This window comes from Oncorhynchus mykiss, chromosome 22 (assembly GCF_057628025.1).
Source record: "Oncorhynchus mykiss isolate SJ-2025 chromosome 22, ASM5762802v1, whole genome shotgun sequence".
In the NCBI taxonomy this organism is placed as follows: Eukaryota; Metazoa; Chordata; class Actinopteri; order Salmoniformes; family Salmonidae; genus Oncorhynchus; species Oncorhynchus mykiss.
In genome coordinates this window covers 16,457,208-16,484,179 of record NC_143043.1, presented here as the reverse complement: position 1 = coordinate 16,484,179, position 26,972 = coordinate 16,457,208, and the positions used below count along the sequence as shown (strand labels likewise).

Genomic DNA, 26,972 nt, shown 5'->3' with positions numbered 1-26,972 from the left:
CAAGAAATAAGAGAGATGACACATCCTTTATTCCATTTTTTTTTTAAACAGAGCAGAGAACCAGAATGTGCGCTTAGTATTGGATAAACTGTATGTAATCAACCAGCTCTTCAGAGACTCAAAGTTTACAACGTGGCCTCCTAAGCTAGTTCCCAATACACAGAATTACACAACACTACACATTTCCACACTACACCACACTACACAAAAACCACACTACAGCATTACAGCACTACAGCATTACACCACACTACACAAAAAAAAAACATTTATTCTCATCAACTTTTGGAAAAAACTGTTGTTGGTTTTTGGCTCCATCAGGCTACTAGGCCTCAAACAATCCATAACGGGCTAGGTGCCCTTACAGTCCTATACACTTATTCTCATTCTTACTTATTCTTGAGTCTTGGACAATGCAGATGTAGATTCACGTTTGAGATAATCGGCAAAAGAAGACGGGTGATGATAGGCTTACTTTTTTACAGGACTGCACAAGCCTTAAAATGTTAAATAATGGTTTGGTGTTTATTCGTATTTGATCTAAACTGAATATAAGGATCGGAACATAGTTATATTGTGGCTACTCAGATGTGAATCGGAACGAATAGTTTTGATATATTGACTCATTTCATAAGGTTATGATACAATATAAAAAACGTAAAGGATTTAATATAATAATGTCCTCGGACGCACATCGGCAATCCGTTAGGCCCATGGTCACCAGGGTCGGTGGAATCCGCCTGCTCACGGCTGGTAAATCAAAACAAACTAATGGTATGCTAAATTAAATTGGTAAAGCCAATAGTATCTGGTTTAAGAAAGTACGTTTTGCCTAGTCACCGTGGGGTACTGTGTGTAGATTGTTGAAGAAAAAAACAATATAATACATTTTAGAATAAGGCTGTAACATAAAAATAAAATGTGGAAAAAGTCAAGGGGAATACAGAAATACTTTCTGAAAGCACTGTATATGTCCATAAAAATGATGCGAGCGGATTCATGATTTCGATTGGTTGAAAAACGCTGGCTGTCTCATCCTGACTCGTTCATTACTATGGGACAGCTGGAGTTTCAATATTGAAACAATGTTGCAAATGTTGAAGAGACAGACAGTAAGGTCTGTTGTTGAAAACTAAATGTTAGTCTAAAAGAAATGTGAGGTAATGTCTAGATGCTTTTCATAGTGGAGACCAAGTTTTTGAATAGCTTGGCTGGGCTGATGAGACAGTGGATTGCACACTCAGATGGAACAGAGAAAAAAATAGCCATTTAACGTCATAGATTTAGCTGGTGGTAACTTGTGGCATGGAAACTGTCTGGAATGCGGTTTTAACCAATCAGCATTCAGGATTAGACCCGCCTGTTGCAAAAATTTGGATGATGTATTATTTTTTGTGTTGTGATGTATAAATTGGATACCAATCATCAGTTTGGCGAAGGCCCTTTCCTGTTTCAGCATGACAATGCCCCCGTGCACAAAGCGAGGTCAATACAGAAATGGTTTGTCGAGATTAGTGGGGAACACAGGAGGCTGTTGAGGGGCGAACGGCTCATAATAGTGGTCCCAACGGCGCAAATGGAATGGCATCAAACACCAGGAAACCACGTCTTTGATGTAGTTGATACCATTCCACCTATTCCGCTCCAGTGATTACCATGAGCCCATTCTCCCCAATTAACGTGCCACCTACCTCCTGTGGTGTGATAAACTTGACTGGCCTGCACAGAGCCCTGACCTCAATCCCATGGAACACTGACTGCGAGCCAGGCCTAATCGCCCAACATCATTGCCTGACCTCACTAATGCTCTTGTGGCTGAATGGAAGCAAGTCCCTGCAGCAATGTTCTAACATCTAGTGGAAAGTCTTCCCAGAAGAGTGGAGTCTGTTATAGCAGCAAAGGGGGGACCAACTCCATTTTAATGCCCATGATTTTGGAATGAGATGTTCGATGAGAAGGTGCCCACGTACTATTCGTAATGTACTGTATTTGTAATGCTAGAACATAACAAGGATGACATGTGAGCACATTTCTTTTGATATTTTTTTTTCTTCCAAATAGGCAACGTGCAAATAATGAACATTTTAAAAATGGTTCTTGTTTTCAATTTCTTTCTCTCGTTTTACTGACATTCTGATCTAATGAACTGAATGCATTCCTTTCCTCTATAGTGATTGTAGGAATGCGAATAAGTGAGCCTATAATGTTTACGCTGAATTTTTTATTTGGCAAACGGATCAAATGAACTGAACGAAATGGCCCGAAATGGCTTTCCTTTGTTTTATTCGACAACTGACAACTTGCAAAGTGAGCCGATAATGAGGAGCTGTATACAGACTTGGTGAGATATACTGTACATGGAGGAGGCTTAATCAAGCTAGTCGTCTTGATTACTTTCTTGTATCCTTCACGCTAGCACCAAAAGTAAAAACGTATTGATAGGGGGAAAAATGGGGTCGAACCCTCAAATAACTGGCATCCACATCACTCTTACAGAATTTCCACATATAAGCAAAGCCTACTGGATGACAACCTGTTTTTAACCAAAACAAAGGATTTTTACAACTGACTTTTTCCTGCATGAACATACGTACAGCATATCCCCTTGTAGTGTAGGACACTTTAACATGTGGCTTTTAAAGGTCATGCAAATAAAAAAAATCTGTCAACAGAGTTCATATTATTAACAATGAAATAGAATAAATAACAGTAGAGATAGAATGTTCAACATAGAAATGGAACCAAAAAGAATTGACAGAAACTTGTTACAAATGACTGAGTCATCTATTATTCACAAAATTATATTTTGGAAGGGGAAGCAAAGTAATTTAGGCATACATTTTCTTTTCAGTCTCCTCCATTTCCACTAACTGAAGTTAACTGTAAGGATTTTTACCCTAATAGTAGTGTAAAATTAACAGCTGTACAGAGAGACTTGCACGAGGGCCAAATTGCAGAGGAGGAACTTCTAGATGCAATTAAAGCCTTTAGGCTATGGAAAACTCCAGGGCTGGATGGCATACCAGTTGAGGTACAATATAGGAAACCTTCTTTGATCTACTCAAATATCCACTACTAGCATGTTTTAACCACTCCTATAAAAATGGTAAACTTTCAGGTACTCAGCAAGGTCTGATTTCATTATTACTGAAACAGGACCCAGGTGGTATGTGTAAAGAGCCGGCCTATCTAAAATACTGGAGGGCCCTTACAGTTCAGTGTTGTGATGCGAAAATCCTAGCAAATTGCATAGCACATAGGATTAAAAAGGTGTTGTCGGATATTATCCATCCTGATTATTTATCCTGATCATGGAAGATACATTGGACATAATATAAGACAAGTACTTGAAACAATAGAACACTAAGATAAATCTAGGAAAAAAGGTCTGGTATTCATAGCAGATTTTGAAAATATTTTTGATAAAGTACAACTATAATGTATATATAAATGCCTGGACTATTTTGATTTTGGAGAATCTCTTAAAGTTATGAATAGTAACCCCAGGTGTAAAATAGTAAATAATGGCTACTTCTCAAAAAGTATTACACTGTCAAGAGGAGTCAAACAAGGTTGTCCACCGTCAGCATAGCTATTTATTATGGCCCCCAAATGTTTGCTATTAAAATCAGTTCCAACAACAATATAGAGGGGCTAGAAATCCAGGGCTTAAAAACAAAGGTGACTCAAATGTCCTCTTAAATCCAAAATCTGGATCCTTGCACAGCCTCATAGAGGATCTGATCATTTTTCTGGATTACAACCAAACTATGATAAGTGTACCATTTTATGTATTGGGATCGCTAAAAAAACTTTTACATTACCATGTAGTTTACCAATAAAATGGTCTGATGGTGAAGTGGACATACTTGCTTTTCATATCCCTAAAGTAATAAAAGAACATACTACAACACATTGTTACAGAAATTTAGCAAAAATAGATACAATCTTGCTACCATGGAAAGTTAAATACCTCTCTATTTGTGCAAAAATCACCGTAATAAATGTTTTGCTCATATCCCAGTTGACCTATTTACTTACGGCCTTGCCTACGCCGAATGTTTTGTCTTTTAAATTACTTGAGCAAACATATTTCCCTTCATTTGGAATGGCAAGCCAGACAAAATAAAACATGGTTATTTATACAATGAATATGAGTTCGGGAGGGAGCTAAAATTATTAAACATTAAAGCATTAAACCTCTCACTAAAAGCATCAGTCATAAAAAAGTTATACTTAAATCCAAACTGGCTCTCCAGTAAGAATGTCCCATCCCTTGTTCAAAAATGTACTTTTTCTCTTCATCCAGATTATAAACTCTCACTTTCAGTTAATGGAACATTTTTAAAAATATCACCCTTTCTAAAACAAGCCATACAAAGCTGGTTGAAATTCCAGTTTCATCCTGCAGAAAAGACAGAACAAATATTACAACAAATAATATGGCTACATTTAAATATGCTAATTTATTAAAAAAAAACATGATGTATGATTTTTTAAAAGGAATTATCTTTGTTACATTTGCAGTTGACAAACATATATTTACATGAAATGGTTCGGTCCTGCCCCCTGCCCCCGAACAGTACTTGCTAGCAGCGAATTGCGAGTGAGGAGTGTCGGTGGAGCATCATGTCTCAGCTTCCTAAAGAAAAATCTGGCTTCCAAAAATGAAAAGAAAGAAAAAAAAAAGACAGGAGAGAGAAAAGAAAGGACGACAGTATGTCACCCGATTTCTCAGAAAGGAAGGTGAGTGTCGTCTGTGAGTGGTGGAAATGAACCTGTTAGCTTAGTTCATGGTGAAATAGGCTGCTTTTGCTCCCCTAACATGACTTACTTAATATCTTCACAGAAAATGTTGAGTATTTATATTTTGCTCCTCTATTAGCTGATATTTAATCAATGCAGGCAAACTTTTAGCAAGCTATTCATACTAAATAAGTTGTCCCTGCCCCTGCCTGGTGCCAGGCCCAACAGATGCAGCTTCAGGCTCAGCAGCCCGGTCTACCCATACACCTGAACCAGCCCTACTCCCAACTGAAGAAGGAGGTTAGCAGCATTGTGTTGAATGACATGACATTTGGCATAATTGCAGGTACTGTAATGCATTGAGGACAGGAGTGTGATTCTCTAGTCAGGAAAAATCTCACTTGGCACAGAGGCAGCCAATATCAGAGCCTTAAAGGAAGAGATGCAGGCTCTTAGAGATGGATGGGGGTCTCTCCTGATTGCAACGCAAATGGATGTTGCACCTCAATTTAACAAGGAACACAGCCACCAGAGGAACAGATTCCATGATGAGACCTCTCAAGATAATTTTTTTTAACCTTATTATTATTTATACCTTATTTAACTTGGCAAGTCAGTTAAAAACAAATTCTTATTTTCAATGACAGCCTAGGAACAGTGGGTTTGTACCTTGTCAGCTTGGGGATTTGAACTTGCAGCCTTTCGGTTACTAATCCAACGCTCTAACCACTAGTGCAGCAGCTGTGTTTCAGAACACAGTGTTTTTTACTGCTATGGACAACATCATAAGTGACTTGGACACAAGGTTCCACACTACTGTAAAAATTGTTTTTAAAAATTCTGCTGTTCTGAAAGTTGGGCAGATTAGTGAGGATAAAGTCCCGTCTGTGTGCCAACCACTGATCATGGAGTATTCCAGAGATCTTACACCTGAGTTTCAACATGAAGTAAGACACCACTTTCCCCCCTAACTTGTCCCCGCTTGGTCTCCTGAATGCAATTTGTAAGATGCAGCTGCAAAGCATTTTTGGAGAAGTGTGCATTGCTTTACGTACAGTGCCTTGCGAAAGTATTCGGCCCCCTTGAACTTTGCGACCTTTTGCCACATTTCAGGCTTCAAACATAAAGATATAAAACTGTATTTTTTTGTGAAGAATCAACAACAAGTGGGACACAATCATGAAGTGGAACGACATTTATTGGATATTCAAAAACTGAAAAATTGGGCGTGCAAAATTATTCAGCCCCCTTAAGTTAATACTTTGTAGCGCCACCTTTTGCTGCGATTACAGCTGTAAATCGCTTGGGGTATGTCTCTATCAGATTTGCACATCGAGAGACTGAAATTTTTTCCCATTCCTCCTTGCAAAACAGCTCGAGCTCAGTGAGGTTGGATGGAGAGCATTTGTGAACAGCAGTTTTCAGTTCTTTCCACAGATTCTCGATTGGATTCAGGTCTGGACTTTGACTTGGCGAATTCTAACACCTGGATATGTTGATTTTTGAACCATTCCATTGTAGATTTTGCTTTATGTTTTGCATCATTGTCTTGTTGGAAGACAAATCTCCGTCCCAGTCTCAGGTCTTTTGCAGACTCCATCAGGTTTTCTTCCAGAATGGTCCTGTATTTGGCTCCATCCATCTTCCCATCAATTTGAACCATCTTCCCTGTCCCTGCTGAAGAAAAGCAGGCCCAAACCATGATGCTGCCACCACCATGTTTGACAGTGGGGATGGTGTGTTCAGAGTGATGAGCTGTGTTGCTTTTACGCCAAACATAACGTTTTGCATTGTTGCCAAAAAGTTTTGGTTTCATCTGACCAGAGCACCTTCTTCCACGTTTGGTGTGTCTCCCAGGTGGCTTGTGGCAAACTTTAAACAACACTTTTTATGGATATCTTTAAGAAATGGCTTTCTTCTTGCCACTCTTCCATAAAGACCAGATTTTTGCAATATACGACTGATTGTTGTCCTATGGACAGAGTCTCCCACCTCAGCTGCAGTTCGTCCAGAGTGATCATGGGCCTCTTGGCTGCATCTCTGATCAGTCTTCTCCTTGTATGAGCTGAAAGTTTAGAGGGACGGCCATGTCTTGGTAGATTTGCAGTGGTCTGATACTCCTTCCATTTCAATATTATCGCTTGCACAGTGCTGCTTGGGAAATCTTTTTGTATCCAAATCCGGCTTTAAACTTCTTCACAACAGTATCTCGGACCTGCCTGGTGTGTTCCTTGTTCTTCATGATGCTCTCTGCGCTTTTAACGGACCTCTGAGACTATCACAGTGCAGGTGCATTTATACGGAGACTTGATTACACCCAGGTGGATTGTATTTATCATCATTAGTCATTTAGGTCAACATTGGATCATTCAGAGATCCTCACTGAACTTCTGGAGAGAGTTTGCTGCACTGAAAGTAAAGGGGCTGAATAATTTTGCAAGCCCAATTTTTCAGTTTTTGATTTGTTAAAAAAGTTTGAAATATCCAATAAATGTCGTTCCACTTCATGATTGTGTCCCACTTGTTGTTGATTCTTCACAAAAAAATACAGTTTTATATCTTTATGTTTGAAGCCTGAAATGTGGCAAAAGGTCGCAAAGTTCAAGGGGGCCGAATACTTTCGCAAGGCACTGTATATTTTCCACACTGCCTGTGACTGTTGCTGATGGCGAGAGAGCTTTCAGTAAGCTAACACTGATAAACTTTGCAATCTTGCCATGCTGTCCATTGAAAGTCAGTTAACTAGAAAGCTGGACTTCAAAGACTTGATCAAGAAGGCTCGGTGCTGGGCTCTTGGTGAGTAAGGCTGAGCAAGGGCCAGTGATAACTGTTCAATGGCATGGCTATGGATATTGGATCACTACACACATGATGCCCACAAGCTGAGAACAAGACTGAGAACAGACTGAGAACAAGATGTATCTCAAAGTCAAGGCTGGATTTTCACAAAATTTGTTGTGCACAATCAAGAACCCAAGTGGAAGAAACCTATTGATTTGGTGACCTTTTGACCTTTCTTCTAGCGCCACAATCAGGCCTTTTCATTTCCATTTTGTTTTCCATTTTCCATTTCCACTTTTACAGCTGTTTATTTTCTAATTGGTATGTATACTTAGTTAAAAAAAATCTGCTGCTGATTTTAGTATTTTGTTTCTTATATCATTCTATAGTTGATAATATACATTTATTTTAATTGAAGAGGTTAATGTATATTTAAGTTATATTTATTTTAATTATTCATTAATGTTTAAAAAAAATTCCATCAAGAATTTTAGCAATAAAATTACATTTAGACAGTAAAATATGGCCTTTAGCACATTTCTTATAGAGGGTATCAGTCCTGCATCAAATCGTGAATTCCACTGTATGCAAAATGTTACATGCATGTCTGCACAGTGTTATATTTTCACAGCTCACTGTCAGTAAATTTCGTACAGCAAATATTGGACTACAATAGAGTTGCAAGCCTGCAAAGGTAGAGTCATTTAAAACTTTGAACTGGTCGATTTGGTTTTGGAGGTGTGTCGTTACAGCAATTGTGCAGGGTTGGTTGTGGCCTGTGGACGTGGGGCCCAATGTGATATCTTTTCATGGGGCACAAAATCCCTGGCAGCGCCCCTGGCTGTACGGTATCTACCTAGATGTAATGTATATCAAAATATCACAAGACTTTATTCTTGCTATGTACAGTTCTGTAGAAAAAAAGTGCCATGTATGTAAAATGTGGGTAGTGGGAATATACATGTAAAAAAATATGTAGTAGTGGGTCAATTTAGCTAAAAAAAAATAAAACTACAATGACCATAATCCACTGCACACCTGCTTGTCCGGTCTGTGTTATTTTAAGCCTGCTACTGAAGAGACCGAAGAATGCATAATTGTGAGGGGATACAGAGAGCAGCTTTTGCTGAGCAAGGTACAGTATCTCTACTTGAAAATATATGATCTAAGTGATTGATATTTGCTATTGCAAGAGTCATAAAAGTATGCCTTATTTTCTTTGAAGAACTGCAAAATAGTGATTTTTGTCAAACAGCCTAGGCAGCAGCTCTAAGGAGATGAGATGATGACTTGGAATGAAATAATAAAGTCATCAAATAAAATAAATGTAATATACACAACGACTGAAATATTTTATTAAAGTAGAGTAATGGGAATACATTATGGTTATTAAGTGATAAGCAGTAATGGGCAGTCAGTACCATCATGGGACTTTTGTTAATAGCTTTATTCTGTGTTGTTACAGCATTCAACTCAATAAATGCATAGTGCATTTAATGTAAACAAATGTATCGAAACCTAAATAGAAAAACCGTAAAAGCACTAATCGTGCAGCGCTAATTGCTAGTTTGTTTGTGCATGTCCATGTTCCCAGTCACCTTGCTGTGATTAAATGCAGTGGTTCACGCTTTCAGTTTTGTGTGAATCCTGCCATCTATACAGGGTTTTTGGTTTGGATAAGTTATAACCGTCACAGTAGGAACAACATACTCTATGCATTGCCTGATGTACCCAGTCACAGAGTTGGTGCATACGTTGATACTATTCCCAGAGGAGACCCAGAACATTCACTAGTCAGCAGGATCAAAACAGTCTTGAAGCATAGATATTCTGATTGGTCGGACCAATGTTGAATAGTCCTCACCATGCATGCTTCCAGTTTAAGTTTCTGCCTGTAGGTGAGGAGGAGCTGGATCGAGATGTGATCTGATTTGCAGAAGAGTGGGTAGTGGAGGGTCTTGTAGCCGTCCCGGAAGGGAGAGTAACAATGATTAAGCGTGTTATCGCAGCGTGTAGCACAGGAGATGTGTTGGTACAAAATCGGGAGCATTTTCCTCAGATTTCCTTTATTAAAGTCACTAGCATTGTTATTCACCAGGCTGGTGAGTGACAGAATTGTTGCAGCAGTATTGCCTTGGAGGAGTTACCTTCTTTAGTTTTGATCTCTAAGAAGTAGAGGTGAGAAGTGATTCTATCAAAACAAAATGAGCTTCTATTTACCCTCTGCTTGTCACTGTCTCTCCTCCCCTCTCAACCCCTTTATACTCGCCTCTCCTCTACTTGACTTTCCTGAGATATTTTACACTGTGAGAATACGCTTTCTTATTATAAAGTTTGTTTTGTAATGGAAGGTTTTTGGGACTTGCACCCAGACCTACAACATCTGAGAAATTCATGATCATGATCCAACCCCTTAGATTCCGAGAAGTACACTGGTCGCCGGAGATTATCCTGTATAAAGTTATTCTCTGTGCTTCTCGGTGCCTGGCTGAGATACTGAATTCGAGGCATCTCAACAGCCAATTAGAATCTCACACCGCTGAGCTGAATAAAGGGGACACAATACTCTTGGGATGAGGGATAGCCTTTGCTCTCCTAATGCACATGGATGAAAGCGTTTCGCTCAGAAGTAGGGCTTTTATGAAGGTTTGCCAATTAATGTGTCTGAGTGTTTGGAGTGTGTGTACGTTTATTGATGTACTTTCACGTCACTGTGTCTGGGTCTATGTCTATTCCATAAAAAAATAGCTAACAGCAGGTTTTCGCTTATGACATATGCTGTTTTTTTCTGTTGGGCTCCCGAGTGGCGCAGCGGTCTAAGGCACTGCATCTCAGTGCAATCGGCATGACTGCAGTCCCTGGTTTGAATCCAGGCTGCATCACATCTGGCCGTGATTGGGAGTCCCATAGGTCGGCGTACAATTGGCCCTGCGTCGTCCGGGTTTGGCCAGGTAGGCCGTCAATGTAAATAAGAATTTGTTCGTAACTGACTAGTTAAATAAAGGTTACATTTTTTTTAAGTGTTTGGATTGTACACAGCACATACACATACACACACTCACACACACAGAGGAGACAAAATATGCATTTTATTTTTTTCTGAATTCACAGGTGGCAAAATCACTTAAAATGGTCTTTATTCCTTTTACTCCTCTGGAATCACTGTGGGGTATCACGGGTCACTCCACAGTAGCATAATTGATGCACACACTAGAGGTCTTCACAGGTCCAGGTGGACCGGATATACCAGAGACCCGAGCCCGATTCAAATTCTAACTTGTCTTTCGGGTCTGGGTCGGGTTCTGTTTGAATGTCATCGGGTTACGGGTCGATGTAACTATAGCTTAAAGAGCCATGTGGACCCAAATGGACCGGCTCTGCATAGCCTATAGCATATTTGTTTTTACACCAATAAGGTGAATTTATTGACTTATAGAAGTCATAGCCAACATACAGTATAAAGACCTATTCATTAACCAGAACAGCAACTTGGCTGATAAACATTTAAAAAAATGTCACTCGGGTCCAATCGGTTGGGTCTGATTATTCCTGGGTCTGTTCGAGACCGGGTCCCCTTTTTTTCATATCGGGTCCATTCTGGTCAGGTCTGATTGTCCTCGGGTCCGTTCGCGTCCTGGGCCAACTTTTTGGACCCGTGAAGACATCTAGCACACATAGAAAAAGACATGGATGGTGATTCACGAGCCAGCCAGTGAACCATTAGTTAGCTCTCTAACCACTCCTATGATGCAGTGCTTTACCCCTGCAATACCCACAAATCACCTGAGTGTTGACTGGTAGTCATCTGGGAATCACGTGACAGATAACTGAGAATCACTTGTGTGACACCTGAATATCACACACTCAGCCTGTATCCTCGTTGACGCTCTGCTTGCAAATTGGCAGATCAATCTCCCCATGCTACATACAGTTTCTTTATCTGTCCATGACTAGTAATCCAAAATGGCCCGCTCCTCTCATTCTCCTCTCCGCGGGAGAAACTGAGACTGTTACAGAAACAGATGGGAGGTCACGAGGCATGTGGCCGAGATGGTTAGAGAAACAACATCTTCAATTAAATCTCTCCCTCCCTCCATCTATTTACTTCATTACTTATATTTGTTCCCCCAGAAGCTCCTTGGCTGCCCAGCCAGCTGGCGGTCAGTTCAACCCACGCCTCCTCCTGATTGATTGATAATTATGAGCCGCGGTGACGGCGCCTCGTCAAGCTGTCTGAGTCAAACAAAGCCTTTGACTTTCACTCCATTACACAGTCACCCTCCGAGACCTGCGCCAACCTTTTTATTTTCTCACCCTCCCTTGTTTCTGTATCTCCACTCCTAAAGTTCTTGATTTCCAGTGACATTTAAATTATGCAAATGGGTGTGTAAATGAAAGAGGTCGTCTGGGCACCATCGTGAGTCTAATGGGGTTGTCTGAAATGGCCGCCTCCTAACAGCTGATTGCCTGAGTGGGGACTGAGTCATGTTTCTCCTCAGCCAAGGGCTTTGATTTCAGTATATTTTTTCTTATAGTTAGAAGGCTCAGTGAGTTATACCAGTTGGAGTACTTAACTTCACTTTGATTAGGGCTCTTGGGGTTCATTTTAGAAAGAAATGTCCTTTCGTGTAACGATCAGGAGAAATATAAAAGGGGCAACAGTTGAACCTTGAGGAACTCCTAATATAAGTAGTTGATTTTGTAAATGTCCATTATCTGAGTTTTTCTCCATATACTGCTGGGAATCAGATGTCAATAATTATCCTTGCCAGCTATAAGAACTGACAGAATACCTACACATGTCATTGTGACATGCAACCTCACTCAACTTTCCTCTCTAGATTATGCTGCTGATAGACTTCTGGCAGCAAAGCTCGGGAAAGTGTCAAATATAGTCAAATATAATCTTCCCCCTGTTCTCTCACACACTTCCTCTCCTGCCTGTGGAGTGGGTAACAGGTGTGATATCTCGCTTTAATAGCTGGGTGCTCTCCCATATATGACAATGACTTCAAATGAAATCCCAAGTTCAAAAACACTGGGAACTGATGGCACTCCAAAATGTTTGAAAAAAATAAACACGTCTGATGAAGATTATGCGGCTGAAACACTTCTTGCAGCAAAGCTGGTGAAAGCGTGAAGTCAAATATAATCTTCCCCATTCTCTCAAACACAGTCGCCCTCTCCTGCCTCTCCCGATTTACCATTCCCCTCACCCCGGCACACCCAAGGGGTCAAAATCCTTTTTTGAATTGTCTTCCATCTCATTTATCTCCTATCTAATAATCCTGCGTCTCCCGGGTAAGTGGAAGTGGGGTGGTGAGGAACGGGGCCTGCTCATTCTCTCTCCTGGAGAGGTAATCAGCATAGACAGGAGAGAATTAGTGTGTTGATCTGTATTCCCTAGTGATGGTGCTTATAAACACGATGGATGCTAATGCAGACTGAACGACTGTATGAACACCCCACCACCACATAGAAGCCTACCTCTGAATATATTACATAACCCCACCGCCACGTAGCAGACGACCACCTGAATATGTTTTACATTTGTACATTTGAGTAATTTAACAGACGCTGTTGTTCAGAGTGACTTACAGGAGCAATTAGGGTAAAGTTCCTTTGCTCAAGGGCATATCGACAGACGTTTCACCTAGTTGACTTTATTGCAAGACCGCAACGCCACATAGAAGCCTACCTCTGAATATACTACATGTTACATGAACACCAAGCATGCCTCGCTATCAATGGTTTATTGATTGACTAATGATTACACAGCTGACATAGTATATTATGCACAACCTTACGTGTGAGTGAAGTATGCTCGTACACAGGGCTCAAAATCATTGGTAGCACTTGTGCTCCTAACTTAGGAACACCACACAACATTTAGGAGTACCAGAAACATGTTTTTTATTTTTTATTATTGAGATATAGTCTACGTTGGGCCTATATGAATCCTACGTACTTATTGCTGTGCCATCAAATGTTTGCATATACTGGTAAAGCTACCAGGTAGTTAATAGGGCAAAAAATCTCATTAAGATTTTTCAACCAACTATTGTGATATATTGTAGATTAAAACACTTGGGTCAACTGTTGGAATCATAGACATAGAATGATTATTCTAATTATATGTTTGATGTAGTTTGGCATGACAATTAATGAAAAAGCCAGGTAGGAGTTATGACAAGGTAGGAAGCAAAGTGTTGGTCAGTGTTTCCCAGGGGAACCTAATCACATTTGAATAGAGTTGCATTTAGACAAATATTTTAGAACAGGCTATCTAATTGAGAACATCCCGTTGCACAAACACCATGCTGACCCATACCGAAACCTAATATATTGACATACAATACCAATCTTAATGAGATTCTTAATGAGACACCTACTCATTCAAGGGTTTTTCTTTATTTGTAAAATGCTGTACATTATAGAATAATAATAGACATCAACACCATGAAATAACACATATGGAATCATGTAGTAACCAAAAAAGTGTTAAACAAATCAAAAAAATATTGTATATTTGAGATTCTTCAAAGTAGCCACCCTTTTCCTTGATGACAGCTTTGAACGCTCTTGGCATTCTCTCAACCAGTTTCATGAGATAGTCACCTGGAATGCATTTAAATCAACAGGTGTGCCTTGTTAAAAGGTCATTTGTGGAATATATTTCCTTCTTAATGTGTTTGAGCCAATCAGTTGTGTTGTGACAAGGGCGGTGTGGTATACAGATGATAGCCATATTATGGCAAGAGTAGCTCAAATAAGCAAAGAGAAATGGCAGTCTGTCATTACTTTAAGACATGAAGGTCAGTCAATACGGAACATTTCAAGAACTTTGAGTTTCTTCAAGTGCAATTGCAAAAACCATCAAGTGCTATGATGAAACTGGCTCTCATGAGGACCGCCACAGGAAAGGAAGACCCAGAGTTACCTCTGCTGCAGAGGATAAGTTAATTAGAGTTAACTGCACCTCAGATTGCAGCCCAAATAAATGCTTCACAGAGTTCAAGTCACAGACACATCTCAACACCAACTGTTCAGTGGAGACTGTGTGAATCAGGCCACCATAGTCGAAATGTTGCAAAGAAACCACTACTAAAGACAAATTTGAGATTTTTGGTTCCAACTGTGGTGTCTGTGTGAGAATGGTTGAATGTATACTGCCACTGTGTCTTCTTATTGTCTCAAACTTAGGCATATATCACAGTCACAAGGCGTATGAAGTAACAAGTCATAGAGCAAACAACGCAGTTTTCACAACACATTCAGTATGTTGTAATGTTTTTTTCTGGCTTCCCCAGGGATTTTACCATGCACCACTTATGCTCAACAGTTTCCTATGTGTATCAAGAACTGTCCACCACCCAAAGGACATCCAGCCAACTTGACACAACTGTGGGAAGCTTTGGGGACAGCATCCCTACAGAATGCTTTCGACACCTTGTAGGGGAAAGGAAAGGGGGATACCTAGTCAGTTGTACAACTGAATGCACTCAACTGAAATGTGTCTTCCACATTTAACCCAACCCCTCTGAATCAGAGAGTTGCAGGGGGCTTCCTTAAACGACATCCACGTCATCGGAGCCCGGAGAACAGTGGGTTATCTGCCTTGCTCAGGGGCAGAATGACAGATTTGAACTTTGTCAGCTCAGGGATTCGATCCAGCAGCCTTTCGATTTCTGGCCCGTTGCTCCTACCCGCCAGGATACCTGCCGCCCCTGGGAATATATTATAATACATGAGTTTCCCTTATGGGGATCTACATCAAATCAAATCAAACCACCAGTAGTAGCAACTAGTGTTAGCACTAACGTTTGCTTTGCCCTAGCTAGTGCATTTAGCTAAATGGAATTTAGCTAGCCAGCTAGCTAATAAGCAATAAGCATTAGTGATTATCAGTATTTTAGGCACATGCCAGCTTCCTTAAACTAACTTGCGTTTCACCGAGAGCAAGATACACAAACTAATAATATAATAGAGAAAACTCATGGATTCATATTTAGAAGCAATGCGGAAAGCCGCATCGTTCTTGTTTTGCAATAATATGTTGAGTGCATGAATTGCTGAGGGAATAAACAGCATGGAGGAACTGTGTGCTAATAGCCTAGTGGCCTAGTGGTTAGAGCGTTGGACTAGTAACCGGAAGGTTGCGAGTTCAAACCCCCGAGCTGACAAGGTACAAATCTGTCGTTCTGCCCCTGAACAGGCAGTTAACCCACTGTTCCCAGGCCGTCATTGAAAATAAGAATTTGTTCTTAACTGACTTGCCTGGTTAAATAAAGGTAAAATAAATAAAATAAAAAAGTGCTGCCTGCTTGTGATACTTGGTGGGGGTGGGGCTTGGTGGGGGTGGGGCTTGGTGGGGGTGGGGCTTGGTGGGGTTGGGGCTTGGTGGGGGTGGAGCTTGGTGTGCGTGGCAGGTGTCATTCTGTCTTGTTTGAGAAGAGCTGAGGGAAAATATCATTACTCATTTATCATTTTTTTTAACATTTTATTTTAGTTGTACTGGTACTCCCAAAATAAAACGGGTCGCACAGCAAAATATTTTGTTGGTCGCACTTTAGAGCCCTTATTTCATACTTTCAAGTGAGAAAATGACACGTTGAAATGGAGCCGGTAATGTGTATAATCAGATGTGTCGTATTACTGCAATGTAATGGAACAATAAGCAAATACACATGGCAGTGTGAAAGAGAGAGAGACAAATGGAGCGTGCAGCCGGGATAGCACTTACCATGAGAATTGCTTTCAACTGGTTTTGTCTGTGTTTTTGAGCCCTGGGCTCAATAGTTCAGAGAGATAAAGAGGGGTGAGTTGGGGGAGAGAGGGAAGGAAGTAAAAAGGAGATAACAAGTTAGAGAACAAAAGGTGCAGGGCATTTTCAATCCCAATGATACTGACCACTTGTGATTAGCTTCTGTTTGTCTCAGGGTAATGATGCGTGACTTATTGATGACTGCCGAAGGAGGAGGAATAATTAAAGGCACAGAGCAGTCAAAAACGTGATTTTCTGTGTTTAATACAGGATATATTTTCACACTATGAGGTTGAAATAATACTATGAAAGTGTGAAAATTACGATAATGTCCTTTTAGTGATATACTGCTTTCACGCAGGATTTACGGTATTTTTGCCTGGAAACGTGTTTGGCCAATGTTTATACGACTCCCTTACAAACAGGCCAATTTGACCACATTCTTGCCTGCATACGCCTTTTATAGCTCCTGTGCCATCATGCCGGTGACGAGTAGTAGTGGTGTGCAGATATGGGTGGGCCTCTATTTGAATAAATCAATTGAGAATAAACACCAGAAAAAATGCATCTATATTAAATGTGTTTAAGCAGGTCCTAAGAAACATAAGACTAATACAATATATTATCAGAAGAAAATAATGGCATGTTTGGAGTTTAATTAGACCTATGTTACGGTTCTGTGCAGCCATGGCTGCTCCATCCAATTGAAAGCAATAGTTAGTTATTTTGCTAATTAAACAGACAAGACACACCTACCTGATCACAGTCAACACACATATATTTTATAGTAAGTATATAATGGAATTTAACAGAATAAAATAATATGCTTCCCACACAGCAACACGGGGAAGTACGTGAAACCACTGCCACATAGAAAGGCCATCCTTTTTGGATCCATGTTTCATCTCTGTCCTATGTACACTTTGTGTACACTTTGTTTGGGAGCAGGCGTAGAGACCTATCTTCATGTGAGTCTCCTGTTCATATTTCACAACCTCTGCAGGCTTTTAGAGTTGCATAGGCTATACATGATCGAGCAAAATAATAGGCCTACTCTTGATTTAGGCTACATTATTGCATACTAAATGTTTCTGATCAGTGATATATGACCCAACTAATAGATGAGCCATACAACTTCCACTTATTTTCCCAGCCAGAAGCCATTTAACCAAATAGCCTGTACAGACAGAGATTCAGTGAAACAAAATCACATTGATTGATTATCAAACAAGTCAGCCTTTTGGTCGGGAGTAGGCCTAGGCTACTACCTAACATGGCAAAATGTTCTAAATAAACTAGTCAAGATGATCAACTAGTCAAGATCAACCAGCCAACTAGTCAAGATGATCATGAGCAGCACTCACCTTAACTTAGCTAACATTTCCCCAGCTTAATTGTAGTCTAACTAATATCCAAATGGAAATTTAGTGAAAACAGAAATCAGACATTGAATGATGTATCAAGACTAGTCGCCGCGCTTGTTTCAAAGCAGCATGGTGGCGCTGTCCCAATCAAAACTGTGCTGAAATGATCCGGTAGTGGACAACACTATGCATGGATGGAATGACTTTGGGAGTTTCACTAAGTGAAATGATCCGGTAGTGGACAACACTATGCATGGATGGAATGACTTTGGGAGTTTCACTAAGTGAAATGATCCGGTAGTGGACAACACTATGCATGGATGGAATGACTTTGGGAGTTTCACTAAGTGAAATGATCCGGTAGTGGACAACACTATGCATGGATGGAATGACTTTGGGAGTTTCACTAACTGAAATGATCCGGTAGTGGACAACACTATGCATGGATGGAATGACTTTGGGAGTTTCACTAAGTGAAATGATCCGGTAGTGGACAAACACTATGCATGGATGGAATGACTTTGGGAGTTTCACTAAGTCACTATTTGATACATGCCTTCAATTGCATTAGCCTACTTTATTCCAATATTTCCGTCATTCTGTGCTATTTATTCCCTCAGTAATTATTTATGGACCCATCCAGTATTGGTTAAGGAAACAGAGCTTAGTGGTGAGCTATGCCAAGTTTAAAACGGCCAAAAGGATAGTAAAACTTACACTACGTAGCAACCATCAAGAGTTTAACAGCATAGTACGTGCCAATGCCGACTCAGCAAGTTTCATACTAAGCCGTAGGCAGAACTTTACCGAAATGATCAAATGAAATAACATTTTATTAGTCACATGCTCTGAATACAACCTTACCGTGAAATGCTAACTTACTAGCCCCTAACCAACAATGCTGTTTAAAAAAAATACAGATAAGAATAAGAAATAAAAAGTAACAAGTAATTAAAGAGCAGCAGTAAAATAACAATAGCGAGACTGTATACAGGGGGGTACCGGTGCACAGTCAATGTGCCGAGGCACCGGTTAGTTGATGTAATATGTACATGAAGGTAAAGTTATTAAAGTGACTATGCATAGATGATAACAACAGAGAGTAGCAGCGGTGTAAAAGGGGGGGGGGGGGGGGACAATGAAAATAGTCTGGGTAGTCATTTGATTAGATGTTCAGGGGTCTTATGGCTTGGGGGAAAAAGCTGTTTAGAAGCCTCTTGGACCTAGACTTGGCGCTCCAGTACCGCTTGCCGTGTGGTAGGTTGTTTGGAGGAAATAAACGTTTATGCTTTCATACTGGCAATACCTTTCAGATATGAAGAAAAGGCTAAAAAAAGTTTGACGATATGGTAAAGTTGGTGAAAAAACATCTTAGTATGAAAGGGATATAAGAGATGGAAATTTGAGCCTGTTTAGGTGGGATGGAGTTTTGGCTTGCCTGGTGACATCAATTAGTTAATAGGCCAATAAGAAAGAGAGTTCCAAACCTCTTTGCCAATAACAGCTAGTTTTCAGTTTTCACCAACTCACTCAGACCAATCCCAGACAGTTCTAGCAACATTTTTGCTTGAGAAAATGCTCTCTGCTAAAGAAGCCATTTTTTGTAAACATTTTTTTGCAATTTTAACTGAAAACACAACATAATCCCTAGCAAATCCAAAACATTATATCAAATGTTATCGTATTTTAACGCTGTTGTTTATTTTTCCTCCTCAGGATCACTTTTTGCCACCTCCCCTTCCAGAGTAAATGGCTGTACGTGGGCACAGAGCGTGGCAACACACACATCGTCAACATCGAGTCCTTCGTTCTGTCTGGATACGTCATCATGTGGAACAAGGCCATAGAATTGTGAGTTGAATCATCTAACATACACAAATGTTCAATAGTCAATGATAACCTAATGATGACGACTACTGTAGGATGACGTTGAGTTGAGAGCTGTTATGAAGTTCTTGTTGTGTGGGTGATGATATTCTGAGGATTGTTGTAATGATGATGACCATAATGATGATAATGTTCTATTCTATTTAATACTGAGTTCACGGCAGTGACAATGGTCTTGTTGGGTGGATGATAATATAATGATCATGATGATGATGATGATGATGATGATGACAGTGACTAGCCAGGCAATTCAGGCCACAGAAGGCCTGGTATTTAGTTAGTTGAAGCCATAGACCTATATTTACAGAGTTGCGCCAACTTTTCTTATGTTGAAAATGGTTCTGATTCCAGAAATTCAGTTACATAGCACTGTTTGAATATTCCCTGTGTAATGTTAATGGGGGTGCTAACATGGGTGCCATATCATTTTGTAGTGTAAATACATCATAATGCAGAAACCTCAATCTCCCAAGTAACTCTCTAAATACATTTGAAGTCGGAAGTTTACATACACCTTAGCCAAATACATTTAAACTCAGTTTTTCCACAATTCCTGACCTTTAATCCAAGTAAAAATCCCCTGTCTTAGGTCAGTTAGGATCACCACTTTATTTTAAGAATGTGAAATGTCTGAATAATGGTAGAGAGAATTATTTATTTCACCTTTTATTTATTTCATCACATTCCCAGGGGGTCAGAAGTTCACATACACTCAATGAGTATTTGGTAGCATTGCCTTTAAATTGTTTATCTTGGGTCAAACATTTCGGGTAGCCTTCCACAAGCTTTCCACAATATGTTGGGTGAATTGTTGCCAATTCCTCCTGACAGAGCTGGTGTAACTGAGTCAGGTTTGTAGGCCTCCTTGCCCGCACAAACTTTTTCAGTTCTGCCCACAAATGTTCTATAGGATTGAGGTCAGGGCTTACCTTGACTTTGTTGTCCTTAAGCCATTTTGCCACAACTTTGGAAGTATGCTTGGGGTCATTGTCCGTATGGAAGACCCATTTGCGACCAAGCTTTAACTTTCTACTGATGTCTTGAGATGTCGCTTCAATATATCCACATAATTTTCCTTTCTCGTGATGTCATCTATGATGGCGTTCTTCAGGTTGCAAGCCTCCCACCTTTCTCCTCCATCTATGATGGCGTTCTTCGGCTTGCAAGCCTCCCCCTTTCTCCTCCAAACATGACAATGGTCATTATGTCCAAACAGTTCTATTTTTGTTTCATCAGACCAGAGGACATTTCTCCAAAAAGTATGATCTTTCTCCCCATGTTCAGTTGCAACCATAGTCTGGCTTTTTTATGGTGGTTTTGGAGCAGTGACTTCTTCCTTGCTGAGGGGCCTTTCAGGTTATGTCGATGTAGGACTCGTTTTACTGTGGATATAGATACTTTTGTACCCGTTCCTATAACAAATTCACAAGGTCCTTTGCTGTTGTTCTGTGATTGATTAGCAATTTTCGCAACGAAGTATGTTCATCTCTAGGAGACAGAACGCGTCTTCTTCCTGAGCAGTATGACGACTGCGTGGTCCCATGGTGTTTATACTTGCGTACTATTGTTCCTACAGACAAACGTGGTACCTTCATGCGTTTGGAAATTGCTCCCAAGGATGAACCAGACTTGTGGAGGTTTCTTCTGAGTTCTTGGCTGTTTTTTTTCTGGAATTTTCCAAACTGTTTAAAGGCATAGTCAACTTAGTGTATGTAAACTTCTGACCCACTGGAATTGTGATACAGTTAAATATAAGTGAAATAATCTGTCTTTAAACAACTGTTGGAAAAAGTACTTGTGTCATGCGCAAAGTAGATGTCCTAAACGAATTGCCAAAACTATCGTTTGTTAACAAGAAATTTGTGGAGTGGTTGAAAAACAAGTTTTAATGACTCCAACCTAAGTGTATGTTAACTTCCGACTTCAACTGTAGGTTTGCTCTGGTTGAAGCTGTCGTCATAAGCAGCACCTGGTATGCTGACCAGAAGGAACAGTCATACAGTGTAACAATCATTTATAAAACCGGTAGTGTTTGGATCCTGAATGTTGAATGGATGAGCAGCATTCCAAGCTGTGCTATTTTGGCCATTAGACACATCTATGCCTGCTAACAGTTCCATCTGAAAATGATCACTGTGCCTCCATAAGAATATCATGTTCATGTTACTGTCCCAATCATTTCTTGTATTTATCTCAACTCACACATTATTTCCCCTTGTTTCCAGCCTGGCATTTGGTTCGGTACAGTTGGGGTTAATGTAAGCCTAGCATTTAGTTTGGTACAGCGGGGTTAAAATAAGCCTAGCATTTAGTTTGGTACAATGGGGGTTAATATAAGCCTAGCATTTAGTTTGGTACAACGGGGGTTAATATAAGCCTATCATTTAGTTTGGTACAGCGGGGTTAATATAAGCCTAGCATTTAGTTTGGTACAGCGGGGTTAATATAAGCCTAGCATTTAGTTTGGTACAGCGGGGTTAATATAAGCCTAGCATTTAGTTTGGTACAGCAGGGTTAATATAAGCCTAGCATTTAGTTTGGTACAGCGGGGTTAATATAATCCTAGCATTTAGTTTGGTACAGCGGGGTAAATATAATCCTAGCATTTAGTTTGGTACAGCGGGGTTAATATAAGCCTAGCATTTAGTTTGGTACAGCTGGGTTAATATAAGCCTTGCCGTCTGCCTGTTCTACCTCAGAAGCAATGTGTCACTTTTTATTTTGATCTCTGAAGTGCCATACATAGAGTGAACGGAGCCCAGATGAGACGAGACAGTCAAAAAACAAGTACTGTATCAACGTCATGATCATAGACATAAACCAAATGACAATAGAAAAAAGCTAAAGCAAACAAAAATGTACACTGGGTTAGCTATCTAACTGGGTTAGCTATCTAACTGGGTTAGCTATCTAGCAAGTGACAAGAACGTTATTCAGGCTGCACAGCAGATTTTGTTTAGAACTGTGGACCAGTCCTTTTGCATAGCAACTATTCAAAAATAATTGAAGACCAGGTTGCATCTGTAGCAATATGATCAAAAGCGCTAACAACCAGATTTTTATCCGGACTATGTCATCTGATGGAAGAATGAAATTGTATGAACTGACATATCAAAATAACTTTTTAATGGAAATATGAAATTCATTGTTATTTTAATATGTTGGTAAAAATTGTATGAAGGCAATAAGTCACGCGAGGCAGTGCTGTGTCCGCTATCGCGTCGGGCCGAACAACGGCATTTACCTGTGACTGTATTCTCTTGCGCCTTATTGCTTAAGTAGTATACACGAGTGGTTCTGTATGGCTCAGTCAGTATAGCGGGACACTTGCAATGCCAAGGGTCATGGGTTTGTTTCCCGCTGGGGCCATACTTACATAAAATGTATGCACACATGACTGTAAGTCGCTTTAGATAAAAGCATCTGATAAATGTATTATTATAAGTGACATATCCAGACAGAGCCTTCAGACACCTAGTCCAATGAGTCTCTTCCCTGTCACACATAGGAAGTCTGTTCTGTAGGCTTCATTCACCTATGCTTTGTCCCTCGGGTGTTAGTCTGACATGCCCTCCACTGTAGTGTCAATCACGCTTCACTCTAGTCCCATCCACCGAGGCGGCTTTGTGCCTTGACTTGACAGTGTTAGCCAAAGTAGGCAGACTGGATTTCAATAGGTGGGCCGTCTGTCAGTCGCTCCAATGGCAGGCTCAGGAGTCTACCACTGGGTGGGAGCTAACCAAACATATATCCGAATCCTCCTGCTTAATTGGAATGTATGTTAATTGTTATCATGTATTATACCACAACATTGTTGAGTACTAGTTTCTGATTGGCTCATTTCTAGTGTGCATTATTTCTCTGTAATACATGGCAATAACCGGCCGTGTTATCAAACGTTCATATGTTTGGCTGCCTTTGAAATCAAAAATCGAATTGAAAACATCATTGGCATTGTTCAATATTCGATTTTCAAAATAGCAAGCTAACATTTAGGAGGACTGATGGTTTGGTCAGCTAAGCTAGCATGTCTGCTTGTTCAGTTACCAATGCAACTACAACAGCTATCTAGTAAACTCGCTAGCTGCTTCAGTTGATGTTCAACACGGTTACATTGGCAAAATAACAAATTTCTAGCTGCAAATGCGGTCAATTATAGCCGTGGTATAAGAGAGATAACCGACAACGGGGCTTCATGCGTTCTCTGAAAATAATGCACCTCTACAGAAGGTTGGTGCCACTCCACTGTGCGTTGTGGCACATACCTTTCACACCGTGCATTATTGTCCAGAGAACGCATAGCCCCTCGTTGATTATCCCTCACATGGTCGTCAGCAGTTGTTGACGTTGGTATCATTAATATGACCTTTGAGTCGTTTAGCGGACAGTCTTATCCAGAGTGACTAGGGTTGAGTGCCTCACTCAACGCCTAGTAAGCTCGAGATTTGAACCAGCGACCTTTCGGTTACTGGCCCAACACTAGCCCTTGTTCTATCCTAAAGCCTCTTGCACTTCCACGTCAACTCATTTGTCAACTAACCCTAGCTGAAGGTTTGGCAAACTAACTTTGCTCACTTACACCATGCCAGTGTTAGATGATGCTCATGCAATAACTACGTCTACTTTTAACATGCGTTAAGTGGGTTTTAAAGAGTAGTTCAATAAAAGTTGAACAATAATGTTTCGTCCTCATCAATGTGTTTAAACAGAGCCAATGAAGCCTGTATTGTCTGACTGTGTTGAACTGCTTTCCACTCAGTATGTATGAAGATGAGTCTCTCACACACACACACACACACACACAGACACCCACACCAACCCACGCACGCACGCACACTGTGCTCCTTCACAGGGAAAGCATCAAGCATGCCTCTAATGGAAATGAACTGCAGAGGGGAAGGAATGAGGTTTGTTTTGTCCCTCTCCGTCATGCTCGAGGAGGACGGAGGTAGGTGAGGAGCTAATGTGTTTGTGTGTGTGTGTGTGTGTGTGTGTATGTGTGTGTATGTGCGAGTGTTAACGTGTGTGTGTTTCCATATGCATATGGTGGAACTAAATATAACTTTGCTCAAGTATTAAATTGGAACAGCAAAAACCATATCCCAATGTTTATTTTCATGACATTTACCATATGCACTTTCAGGCTTAAAGGCCCAGTGCAGTCAAAAATGCGATCCCCTGTGGGTTTAAAAAAATATATATATTTCCACACTATGAGGTGTAGGAGCTGTTTGAAAAGCACCTGAAATCTCAATCTGTTTTGTTAGGAGGGAGTTTTGGCCTAGCTGGTGACATCATCAGGCGATAAATTAGTTAATCGACCAATAAGAAAGAGAGTTCCAAAACTCACCAATAACAGCAAGTTTTTATTTTCCCCCTCCTGACTCAGACCACTCCCAGACTGTCCCAGCAAAATTCTTGCTTGAGAAATGACTATTTGCTAAGAAGCCATGTTTTTTTTACCATTTTAATTGGAAACAATCACAGAGAAATGTATCAGGGATCAAGGTAAGAACCAAATGCAGACTGTCGAATTAACACAATTTATTTTAGCAGCGGGGGCAGGCAACGACAAGTCAAGGCAGGCAGGGGTCGAGAATCCAGAGTATAGGGGAACAGACACAGGACGGCAGGCGGGCTCAGAGACAGACACAGTAGTCGGGCAGGCGGGCTCAGAGACAGGACAGGCACGGGTCAAAACCAGGGGGGGCAAGAAAAAGAGAGACTGGGGAAAAGCTGAAAAACGGTGGTTGACTTGACAAACAGGACGAAATGGACAAACAGAGAACACAGGTATAAATACACAGGGGATAATGGTGAAGATGGGCGACACCTGGAGCTGGGTGGAGACAATCACAAGGACAGGTGAAACAGATCAGGGCGTGACAGAAATTATTTAATATTAAGATTAAAGCGACTGCTTTGGACCTTTTGAATTGAGGTGGAGGATGTTATTATACAGATTTTCAGCTCAACACACACACACACGCTAAGACACACATCACTTATTTAAAGTGGAGCTTCTCTGAGCAGGACTCTTTTTCCTAAAAGCCCGTACCAAAACACTCATTACATGATGTGTGTATCTCCCCGCCCTCCTGAGTATTGACTGAGAAGTGAGGCACTTGTGATCCAAAATGAATTTGCTTTTCCATTATCAGAAGTGGGAGACATGGCAAGTACACTACATCCATCTCGATAGAGCTGCATTGCTGGCAGGAAGAGGATGTATCGGACACATAAACATCACACTAGCATGCTGGCTGATTCCCCCAATGGGTTGCAAAGACAATATACCCAATTCATTCTGGCTCCTTGGAAGCAATCAATCACTCACAACTATTATCTCTCTCTCTCTCTCTCTCTCTCTCTCTCTCTCTCTCTCTCTCTCTCTCTCTCTCTCTGTCTCTCTCTCTCTGTCTCTCTCTCTCTCTCTCTCTCTCTCTCTCTCTCTCCCCTCCCCAATAAGGGCTAATTTAAAGTAAGTGCCAGCTGTCCTTTATTCACAGCTCCCAGGATGGGGCCAGAACCCCCTACTACCCATAATGCTCTAGTCTGGGTCTTTTCCTACGAGGCTTTAGATGTAGTGTCTGTGTAATAAAACCAGGGAAAGAAAAGCACAGCCTCAAATCAAAGAAGAAAGCGGGAAGCCTGATGGGAACATAGCTTCGTTAGGAAGACACAGGGGCTCCTACCTCACTCCTCATTGTATTTCACAAGACAAAAATGTCTACCGTGTTGTATGAAAAAGGAACACAAGAAGACAAAGACTTGGCAAAGACGCTTTGGCGTGAGGAAAAGATAAAAAGACGGATCAGCTATTCAAATATGAGTCATATTGATGTCAGATTGTTATTTCAGAACGTTTACTGTTCTGTACATAGCTCCTTGTGCGAGCATTCAGTCTTTGATTTCCTATACCTTTGAATGACTGCAGTAATGGCTTGTGTGTTTCCTTAATGAGCCCATTATTTTCTAATTAGGCCTGAGTTTATCAGTCTAATGCAATCTCACTGGTTAACGCCTGCCGGTTTTGGCAGCAGCCTAAATTGAGACAGAAATCCCTGAGGGGCGGAACCCAGGCACACGTCTGATAACAAGAGACACATGCTACGTTTCCTCCCTCCTCTCTCTCTCTCTTCTTCCCACCACCTCCTCCTCCCTCCACGTCCTCTTGCATGTCAGTCTTTTCACTAGTCAATCTAGTGAGGCACAAGAGGAGTAAAGCCTGACACCTAACAGGAAATGAGTGGAGAAGAACACATGCTTACCGCAGCAAATAAAAAAACATTTTGGTATCTTGTCTGCTGAAGTCGCTGTGCAGAGATACACATAAAAATACTTGCACACAACAGAAGTGATGTGTGTGTGTGTGTGTGTGTGTGTGTGTGTGTGTGTGTCATGATTGTACTCAACTTGGCTGGCTGGTT

The 26,972-nt window shown here is 40.7% G+C and overlaps 1 protein-coding gene across 11 annotated transcripts in view; it reads left to right on the top strand.

Moving 5' to 3' along the window:
- Nucleotides 1-26,972, top strand: part of stxbp5l (syntaxin binding protein 5L) — a 232,826-nt gene that overhangs the window by 134,521 nt on the left and 71,333 nt on the right. For all 11 annotated transcript variants that reach the window (XM_036958794.2, XM_036958792.2, XM_036958790.2 and 8 more), the window contains exon 5: nt 19,372-19,506. In XM_036958794.2, coding sequence (XP_036814689.1) covers nt 19,372-19,506 — 135 coding nt within the window. The remainder of the gene's footprint in view (nt 1-19,371; nt 19,507-26,972) is intronic.